Source organism: Bactrocera latifrons, unplaced genomic scaffold (assembly GCF_001853355.1).
Source record: "Bactrocera latifrons isolate USDA-ARS-PBARC rearing strain unplaced genomic scaffold, ASM185335v1 scaffold_490, whole genome shotgun sequence".
Classification (NCBI taxonomy): domain Eukaryota; kingdom Metazoa; phylum Arthropoda; class Insecta; order Diptera; family Tephritidae; genus Bactrocera; species Bactrocera latifrons.
The window spans coordinates 162,783-174,224 of NW_017537146.1; the positions used below are offsets into that span (position 1 = coordinate 162,783).

Genomic DNA, 11,442 nt, shown 5'->3' on the forward strand with positions numbered 1-11,442 from the left:
GCGAGTTCGATCGGTCTGGCCGGCGTTCTATTGCAAAAAGAAAACGAAGACTGGAAACCAGTCATATACTATAGTCGCGCGACTACGGACGCGGAAAAACATTATCATAGCTACGAGCTGGAAACGCTCGCGGTTGTCAAATCTATGTGCATATGTGGTTTGCTCGTATGCGAAATTTCGTAAAGTCGTATATTAAATTATGTATCGAATGTGCTTACAACAAAACTCCGGGTGGCAAGAAAGAAGGCGAGCTTAGCGTTGGCGATGTAGAACCTATTCCATTTAGAACCGTACATGTGGATGACCTTGGTCCATTTCCGAAGAGCGCAAAACGTAACGAGCACATACTTGTTATAATCGACGCATTTACAGGCTTTGTTATCATACGGGCGGTTAAAAATACAGCGACAAAACACGTTATCGACGTATTCAACGAAATTGGCAGCTTCTTGGGTATGCCCGAACGTATCATATCTGATCGTGGGACGGCGTATACCTCCAAAGAATTTGAGCGGTTTTCTAAGGAGAACAACATTAAAAACATCTCTAATGCTGTGAGAACACCTTGAGCTAATGGAATGGTCGAGCGTTGTAATCGAACCATTTTATCAATGCTCTTACCATCAACAGTATGAGAAATAAGACAACGTCACGAACCCCTCAAGAGTTACTCTTCGGTTTTCAACCACGCGATATACTCCAAAATAAGATCGTCCTCGTAATGCAACACGACGATACATCATACGATAATTTAGACGAACTCCGAGCGGCAGCAGCAGAACGTATAAAAGAAGAACGCAACGCATCAACGATTTGGTTGTCGTCGAACATGAGGCGCCAAGTACAGGTTCGTCACGCAAATTGGAACCACGGCACAAAGGCCCATTTGAACTTACCCAAGTACTAAACCATGATCGTTACGTGGTGCAGGATATTCCTGGGTCCCAACGAACGCAACGCCAATACTCCTCCGTATACGATAGCGATAAAATGAAACCGTGGTGCTCGTTACCACAAATGTATGATGACGACGAAACCAGCGATGTTGAAATTAGCGAAGATCCATCAGCAGCGGAGCGAGATCGCTCCGAAGATTCTGGAAAGGCCGAACGGTAAGGGTGGCAACCCTCTCCTCGACTGTCAAGAGAGTTGACGGCAACACAGCGACACGAGTAGATATTCACTCGCACGAGTTCGACATAATTTTAACTTAATATTAATATACCTTTCAATTTCATTATTAACTTTTGCATTAAATAAATTATTTGTTAAATAAAAGTTATCAATTCATTTTCGAGGAGCATAGTACCATCCTAGCTTTCGGAGCCTTACAAATTATAAAGACTTGTTACAGTTTTTTTTATTAAAAATGTATGAAGAAGTTGCGCAAATTCACAATAGCCATGCACAATAGTCATTAAAATAAATTGACCGAATCAGCCGTTCATAAATCACTAGATAGATTGTATATTTTGGTATAGGATTTTCGCAACCTGCAATCTTGCAAGAGCAAGAGAACTCCCCTATTACATTTGCAGGTAACGGTGCAATCTCCGAAGGAAGTAGAAATGTATACATTTACGAATTTTTCTCGGCTTGTTAATCTGCAATAAAGAAAGTTTTAGTTAAAAAATCACATTTTTTATATTTATAAGTGTATTTAAAATAATGTCTCGTAATTAAATATTTATCAAATTGTTGACACGCCAAAATTACCGAAAATATTCCGTTTTTCCTCCTTCTGTTATCAGTTCATATTCTTGAAAAGTGGTGGTTCGCCTTTTCTATTTTTGCATATTAATATTTCGATAAACTTGAATGTCAACAGTTTTTCTCTCTCCCTTTCTCTTGCTTATATTTTCTCCCATTTAATTGAAAATTACAGAAAATGTAACAAGGTTGGGGAACAGCTGGAAATGTATCAATGTGTTTATGCCTCCTGTTACCTCCGTATTGCAGGGAATTTTGTCGAACACAAGAAATATACAGGCTATGTTGGTAATATGAGCTAATCCAGATAATATGAATATTTACGTTGAATATTTATTGTGATATTAGGAACTGGTTGCAAAATTAAAACAAATGAGAGCGATTGAATGCTAGAAGTTCAAAATACATCGCGCCTATACTCATTCATAATAAGTCCTATTTTTTAAGGAACGACTAAATAGATGATTTCCTTCAAAATTTGTTTATTTTTTGTACTGTTTTTCTACAAAATATCGGAAGAAACAAAAACAGCATCGGACCAAAAGACATTAGTATACCATCCCACGATTTTAGGGGGGTGGTGATTTTAAAAGTGGACTGGTTGGATAAAGAAGATTCTCCAGATTAAGAATAAAATATATTATAGTTATAATCGCCGGAAACTTATAGTTTTCGAAACATTTGAGATTAAACTGTAAAATTTCAATTACTTAAAGTACGTATTTTTGCAATTTAAATATATTTTAAACATATATTGCTCACTGTTAATTTATGGTACATAGTTTTAAAATTGTTTAAATTAAATGTAAATATAAATATAAAATTAATTGAAATTCTACCGTTTTCAAAAGGTTGAAAGTTTGATTTTTCAATATTTTGTCCTGTCCTATCGCGAATTGATATACAAAATTTACGAAAGGTTCAAACATAATCACGTGATAACCATTCCAGGATGTCCTCTTTTTTTATTAGTAAAAGTTTTTTGATATGAATCGCGATCCATACATATTAGTGGTATTCTCTTGCTCTTACAAAACACTTTCACGGTGCACGAACTCGCAGAAAATTATTTGCAATGGCTGTATAATACGTCAGACCAAACCCATGTTTATTTTCGTGCAATGACACATAAAAAGATAATTGCAACCCTGTGATAAGTTTCAATTTGCTTAAATACATCGTTTGACGTTAAATTGTTGAGGAAGAATGTCAATGTGTTTTTACATCAATACCTGTCTATGAAGACTAAACTCCACGGTGCTTTCTATTGCTAGAAGTACATAGATTAATAAAATCAAAGCATAAATGCATTTTGCATTTAATTTTTGGTTCCAATTGGTTCGGGTGGATAGGGACACCCTAGTCACCTCGGTCGGGTWCGAGGCCCATCTAAAACCTCTGCCGTACTTTGGGTCCGGCACCCGGCCGCAGTGCGACTACACATTGGACAAAATGCCCTTCCTGCCTTTAGGCTTAAACCACAGCCACCACGAATCTCCACAAAATCCCAAACCCAATGCCTGGTTGCATTTGTAGCTGTGACAAATGCCTTATATTTTGTGATATAAATATAAAGCTAAAAATTTGACTTCCAGCTGAATATTATAGCAATTATCTGACTTACACCATGTTGACATCAAAACATGGTCTCTTAAGCCTGACATAGTGCATATGGCTTTTAGTCGCCTCTTTCGACATTTATGCCTTGCCTCGGGTGTATTCGGTTTCCCCTCGAACCAGGAGGGGTCCCCCCTACTCGCAGGGGGAATTGTTGAGGAAGGTAAATTTTAAATTGATTTTATATTTTCTATTCAAATTTTAAAGATTTGGTACAGTTGTTTTTGTTAAGTTAATGCAGAGGTGCGCCAATTCACAATAGTCATGCACAATAGTCATTTACAATACAACAAAATGACCGAATCAGCCGTTCATATATCACTAGATTCTGCAATGGGTGCCTTCGTGCCCCTGTATTTTTCGGTATAGGATTTTTGCAATCTGCAATCGTGCAAGAGCAAGAGAATCCCCTTATTGCCTTCTAAGTCGGCTATTACACGAAGCAACTTTTGTGGCTGATTCTCGGGCGGTTCTTTTTTGCTGTCGCCCATTATCTTCACACGAGCAACTTGTGTTGCGCAACTCTGTTCGAGTTTTTTTTCTCATTCTCTTTGAGTTTACTTTAACCCATTGTCGCTTCTTTATCCTTATAAGTATTTGGGCCATTCTATCACATATATGAATCAGTTCTGTCAAATAAGAAATACATTTTATTTATAATTCAAAATTAAAACAAAGATTATATAACAGACCTTGATATGTATCACCCTTTTTACTATCGTCTGAATCAATATATTTAATAAACTCGATTTTTTCGTCAAACTCCATTTTCTAAAATATTTATATCATATTATATATATTTGTATACATATTTGCAAATAACGTACCAAAAGATGAAATAAAATTTTTTAAATACATATATTCAAAATATTAATTTCAAAATAAATACGCAAATGCAACTATGCACTACGAAAGAAAGAACACGAATGCAGAAAAACGTCGCAGCGAACTGTTACGAATAAGAACGCGTGTTGCTGAACACTGGAAACTCGGCGCGATTCTCTTCTCCTCATTGCGCCCTCGCCTTTAAACCAATAGTTGTGGCAATAAAAGTTGCTTCGTGTAATAGCCGACTAACAGTTCAGAAAAAATCAAGGCCTACTTATATGTGTGGAATGAATAGCTGCTATTGCAAATCAAACTACGCCGTTGAACGTAGCACCTCACACGAAGCTGAATGATCGAACACATAAATTGTAATATTGTCAAGCATATTGGTTGCTAAAGGTCTTTTTTATGTGAACGGCATACAAAATGGTAATGCATGACTACGATTAATGGATTCTTTAATCCAATATCATCACATATATTTGATGTAAAATTTTATGGGAACTTAAATGATTGTTTAATTTTAATTTTGCAGCTATTATTAAATTTCTTAATTTTCTTAAATTTTTTATGGTATTCCAGGTGAAAGTGAAGTGTTCTGAACTGCGTACAAAGGATAAAAAAGAGCTGACGAAGCAGTTGGAGGAGCTTAAAAATGAACTTCTTAACTTGCGTGTCGCTAAAGTTACAGGGGGAGCCCCGTCAAAGCTTTCGAAAATGTAAGTACCTAACATCCGAGTGATTACATTAGCATTATAATATTTGCTTTAATTTTATAAGTAATTTTTTGAAAACTTACGAATATCATGTTCCGAATGTACGGTTAAATGGGTATAAGGTCCTAAAAGAGGGTGTCTGATGCAGTGATATTGAATATATAAATAATATATGTTAAATTTGTTGTAACTCCAAATAGAACGTATTCTAAATATACATATGTAAATATGTAGTCTTAGTCTGGAGTACCACATCTAACCCCGAATTCGGAGTATGATATTCTAAGGCCAAATTTCTTTTATCAAAGTTTATTATAAATTTGTCGTAGCAACCATTTGTATCCATAATAGAGGGAAGAAATGTAAATATTCCAAATCACAGAATATTTTCCAATTTCTTGTAGTACAATTTTAATTTATAGAAATAATCAATAATAAAGCTACGCAAATGTTTAATTATAACATACATATTTTACTATTTTGCAGCCGAGTGGTTCGTAAAGCAATAGCAAGAGTGTATATTGTAATGCATCAAAAGCAAAAGGAAAATCTTCGAAAAGTCTTTAAAAATAAAAAATACAAGCCTTTGGACTTAAGAAAGAAGAGAACTCGCGCCGTTCGCAAAGCTTTGACGCCTAGGGATGCAAATAGAAAAACTTTAAAGGAGATACGCAAGCGATCTATATATCCCACAAGGAAATATGCAGTCAAAGCATAATGTATTAGAGATGAGAAAAACTAAATAAATAACCAAAATTTATTTTATGGTTGGTCAACGTTTTGCACATTTTTTGTACGTAATGTCAAAATATGCTTTTCAATACACGGTGTTTTTCACTTAATACAAAGAAATTATATATTAAAATTGGTTTATTTTTACTTGTACGAAAAGGATTATCCACGAATGGAAAGGGGGAACCCTTTGTTTAGAATGACGTATGAAAATGTTATAAACTATAGTTATAGCGTGTCGCAGTTTTCGTTCATTATTTGCATACATAATACGTTCGGACCGACAATGTGTTTTCGATGAGTTTTCACTCGCAACTGTCAAAAGTGGCATCCTGTTGCTCTTGCAAGATTGAACGATGATACAAAATGCAAAAATCCTATACCGAAATATGCAAGGCGAAGAGAGTACCCATTGCAACATTAATTTTGGTCTGACAATATTTTACAACCATTGCAATTAATTTCGCTGGGTGTGTTTGTTGTTGTGCCGTTGCACCAAACAGAAAATTCTGCACGGCGCAATGTTTTGCAAGAGCAAGAGAATCCCTATAACATGGATAATATGATACGAGACTCTGGCCAGAGATAAAGAGATGTTTAACTCCTCTCTCACTGGAAGTGAGCGAGCAATTGCTAAACCTCAAAACCTACTGAACTTTGACAGCTAATCGAGTTCATTAGATTTTGACGTTTAACATAAAAGAATATGTAAACGGAGGGATTTGTTGGGGTCGGCTTTAGTATACCGTCCCAGGATTTCGGTAATAAAATGGGTACGGTCGGATAGAGGAGATTCTCCAGATTACGAATATATATGGTTATAGCCGCAGGAGGCTTATAGTTTTCGAGATATTCGCGATTAAAGTTGAAATTTGCAATATTTTAATTACATATTTCCGGTCTTTAAAATTAATTTTTCAATTTTATATACACTAACACATCAATTATTCATTTGCACACATTTATTTTATATAATATAGTGCAAAAATTGCTTTTAGTGTACATTTAAATTATTGTTGAGATATTATTGTTTAGAATAACAAATGAATTACAAACTGTGAAATAATCAGTGTTACCTTATCGACATAATTTGTAAAATTAAATTTGTCTAATCAGTGTTACCATTCTAAAATATTTTACAAACTAAAAGAAAAAAAAATTAGAAAGAAATATTATACCCTGAATATAGGAAACATAATCGTTGATAAGCAATAAAAAATATGTAAAAAATTTAAGCGGTCTGATGGCCGCCAATGTAAAAATGTGTTCTACGGGAGCAAAAAAAATTTATACACCCAAAAAGGAGTTCTGCGCGAAAAAAATTTGGTACACCCCGGTGTTGGACCGACCAGAGTTATCTTTTTATAGGTTGTTGATTCTCGTATTTGGGGTATAATCTGTTCACTTTATTTCATTTAGTTATTTTACAAAYGATGTCGATAAGGTAACACTGATTATTTGACACTTTGTAATTCATTTGTTATTCTTAAATAATCATATTTCAACAATAATTTAAATGTACATTAAAAGCAATTTTTGCACTATATTGTATAAAATAAATGTGTGCAAATGAATAAGTGATGTGTTAGTGTATATAACATTAAAAAATTTAAGTGAAAAATTAATTTTAAATACCAGAAATATGTAATTAAAATATTGCAAAATTTCAACTTTAATCGCGAATATCTCGAAAACTATAAGCTTCCTGCGGCTATAACCATATATATTCGTGATCTGGAGAATCTCCTCTATCCGACCATACCCATTTTATTCTCGAAATCCTGGGACGGTATACTAAAGTCTTCCCATTTGTTGCATCGTTCTAGACCACTTATAAAAAAAGGAAAACAATGAAAATTAAATAAATTTATGAAATTTGAAAGTATTTGCTGAAACGTTTTGTGATTTGAAGCATCATAGTATTATTTCAAAGGGAAAATGATTAAAAACATTTAATGATGTAGAGTTAACAAACTTAAATTCTTGTATTGGATATTCAAAGGTCAAACGTGCTAATATACTTTAAAAACATTTAAATAGTTTCGCTACATAATAAATAACCACTATAGTAATTTTTATTCGTACTAAATGTTTGGCTGTTTTAATTTAAAATGTCCAAAAATTCTTTTTTTTCTCGATCTGGCCATAATGGAAAATGTTATAAAAAACGCTTATTTTGAGGCGCTCTCACACTGAAATAAGTTGAACATCCCTTTATTCCTGCTCTGGCATTAGCTCTAATTTTTCTCTCAAACACGTTCCCTGATTATTTGACAGCGAAGCAGATCAGGAAATTTCGATCAGCTGATTTCAGAAAAGGCGGGAATGCCAGAAGAGCAGCGCTATAATTACTTGACGAAATTAGTGTGAAATGAAATTTCATTGAACTGGGGGCCTAGTCTGTAACTCGATTCGAAAAAAAATTTACTCGAATTCGGATTTTTTATACTCCGTAACTCGATTTTCGGATTTTTAAGCCAATTTTCGAATTCTTTTGAGTTGTAGAAAGCAAAAACGAAAATTGTACGTATTTATTCTGGCACAAGGTGGTACAACTTTCGAAAAATTATAAAGTATATCCGAATTTCGAATAGAATACATTTACGAATCGAGATACGGAATAGGGTCCCTGTACGAACATATTCAGGCAAAATAAGTGATTAATGATTTTGGATTTTAGCATTTATATATGTATGCATTTTCGAAGTGTTTGATTTAGTGTTTTATGTAATTTATTAAATACCCAATCTAATATTTTTCAGCAGTGGCATCATTGGCAAATGTTATAAAAATGCGTGTTTTGACAGCTCTCTCTGGAATCAAAGAGTCTCGTATCATTATCCATGCCTATAATATAAGAGAATATCAAGCTACAGTTGTATATGTATGTGAAATGTAAACAAATATCAAGTGAAATTTAGGGCCGGCAAAACATGTTTTCCAAAAACATCGATTAAACCAAAGCAGGCACTGATTATAATCAGCCCTATCACGCAATCCATCGCAGCGAAGTTACGAATACGAATGTCCGCTACGAATACGCATAATTTGCCATCATTGAATTCATGTGAATTCGAAACTTTTGTTGCCAGACTTAATTTTGAATTTTGACATTTCGAAATCAGCTGTGTAGAAGAAAAAATTAAAATTTTGATTAATAAATGTGAAATCGTTTATATTCAAATTGATTTTACGAACAAAATATGTATTCGCTTACGTTTTTATTTGTGTTACTTGAGGAAGAACGTGAGAGAAGTCGGAGTGATTTAAAAATTCACCGAAAATCTCTGAGGGACAAGAGCAACCCTTTCGATGTGTACGAAACAATGTACAGTTCAAAAATCGACAAAAATTCATTGTTAAATTTTATTAAAATTATTTTTCTAAAACAGGTTTATTAAAAACTACCGCTTAAATAAGCCGGCATTTACGTATGTCCTCGATGTTCTAGAGAGGAATGCAAGTTCTTCAAGATCGTCATCTTTCAGAAATACGGATTTCCAGGCGCGATTTTGTGTGTAAACGGGACACATATTAAAATCGTTGCTCCAACTAAAGATAAGTTTCTCTATTATAACCGCAAAGGATACTTTAGTATCAATGCCATGGTTGTAAGTTTGGTGAGAAATTCGCATTTCAAACATCTTAATCAATGTTTTGCAGATATGTGACAATGAAATGAAAATACGGTATGTGAATGCTCAGTTTCCTGGCAGCATTCAGGACTCCCACATATGGAATGTCAGCAATGCTCGTTATTATCATGAGAAAAAGTACCTCGATGGTGAACGAAACACTTGGCTTTTGGGTATTATACATACAAACACATATATACGAGTATTACAAAAATTCCCAAAATTTAATATTTGTACAGGAGATGCTGGATATGCCTTAGAACCATGGTTAATGACACCATTCCGTACCCTTCCCTCAGGAAGCCCAGAAGAGAAATATAATAAAATACATGCAAAAGCGAGAAATATCGTTGAAAGAACAATAGGAGTTTTTAAAAATCGATTTAGATGTCTTCTGGCTTTACTATGAGCCATGGAAGGCATCTCAAATCGTTAATGTTGCGGCAGCGTTACACAACGTTTGCATTCACTATAGCGTGAATGATGAAAGTTTCGAAAATTATTCGGATCCAAATATTTTTACAGAAAGTAATGAAATTCTTTCATCAACTTATAATGATTCAGTTTCACAAATCAGAGAAGCTATATGTGCAACACTTGCAGGAATATAATATCCTAAATAAATTTATTTAATTAATTTAATTATTTTTTGCCATGGCTTGCAATTTTTTTTCCTCTACCTCTAACATTTGCTGTTTAATGGAATTCTTAGCAGCTACCAAATTCTCCATAGCTATGTTGTGCCTTCTAAATTCTTCCACTTCCGGTTTTTTTTAAATCATTTTGCATTTCCAATGACGTAATGAAAGGTCGTCCAACTTATCAAGAACGTTTTCCTGAAATTTTGTTTGAATTGCAAGTTGTTCTATAAGTAAATCGGCTGTACATGTTTCAGGTGGCCTAGTAGTACGTCGAGGTAGTGCTGGACTTCAGGTCACTGATGGCATCGATACGTCGGCCTCTGTCTCATTGCCCACGTCGTCTACAATAGGTAAGCCGATGCTCACTGTATTCGCAATACCACTTGTACTTGTTTCCAATGCCGTTAGTATCATCACCGCTTCCTCCAATTCATTGAAATGGAGCTGCCTATTTCTGCCGCCACCAGTAGTTGACTGCTCCTTTTTATTTTCAACCAATTTTCTTTTTATGTAAGCCTTCCAGTCAAGCCATACCTAATACAAAATAAGTCAAACAAGCTTTAAACTATCCTGTTACAACAATAAAATCTAACTTTATTATATTACCTTCTTCCAGCTGGAAATATCCTTGATAGGCGGACCAACACTGTTGAGTTCTTGGGCCATATTGTTCCAAAAGGCTGCCACTTCTTCTTTAGGGTACTTGGTAAAACCCTGCGCCATTTCAGGTTTTTGCTGTAACAGCTCAACCATTAGTGCATATTGTTGCTTGGTGGTAATTAGTTTGGACCTGCGGAAATCGCATTAAATATTATTTTAATGACAAAACATATGTTATAGTTTGAATTCAATTAAAACTTACATTTTTCTTTTTTTAAATTTATTTCTCCGTTAGCACAAACCTGTCGTACAAAAATTCCGATAAACTTAAAAATTTTTCCGTTCCGAGTGAATTCAGTGAATGCAACTCTACGAATTTCGAACTTACTTTCGGATCTGTTCGAATTGCATGATAGCAGTTTCGTAACTTTCCCGAAATAACAGTCTACGATGGATTGCGTGATAGGGCTGAATGAGTGGAATGTAAGTTTTCAAGTAGTTTTCAGCGAAAAATGTGTTTTCGTTTGACAGATTTTACATGGACGAAGACACAAGTTTTCGTGCGAAAACTAGTTTTTCGAACAGAGTCCGAACAGAGTATAAGTAACAACCTCTTCTGCTTAATTTTAAGGTTGCCGATATCTCCACTAATTAATATAGTGTTCCGACCTAATCACGAGATTTAGGTCTTTATTACGCTTTTCAAAGCAATAGTCAAAATAAAAAGTTCAGTTGGGTAAATTTTAGAATAGCATCCCCGGATTTTGGAAATAAAATGGTTATTTACGGATAGAGGAGGTCCTCCAGATCAACAATATATATACATATAGTTGCCGCTAGTTGTATTTAAAGTTCAAAAAGTGAACTATTTAAAATACGTGTTTTTCCCATTTATAATGCATTTTATGGTTATATTCTTAGCTTTTATTTCCACTAACACTTCACTAAATAGTTTCTAACCAC

At 34.4% G+C, this 11,442-nt stretch overlaps 1 protein-coding gene and 1 pseudogene across 1 annotated transcript; one reads left to right on the plus strand and one right to left on the minus strand.

Annotated features, from left to right (window-relative positions):
• Nucleotides 1–4,380: 4,380 nt before the first annotated feature.
• LOC108973611 (60S ribosomal protein L35) lies at nt 4,381–5,728 on the plus strand (the record flags this gene model as incomplete). The annotated part of the gene is given in 3 exon segments (XM_018940984.1): nt 4,381–4,584; nt 4,738–4,874; nt 5,358–5,728. Coding segments are annotated over 3 exon segments (372 nt in total). The 3' UTR covers nt 5,590–5,728.
• A 4,283-nt stretch (nt 5,729–10,011) lies between these two features.
• Nucleotides 10,012–10,655, minus strand: LOC108973610 (annotated as a pseudogene).
• Nucleotides 10,656–11,442: the final 787 nt, after the last annotated feature.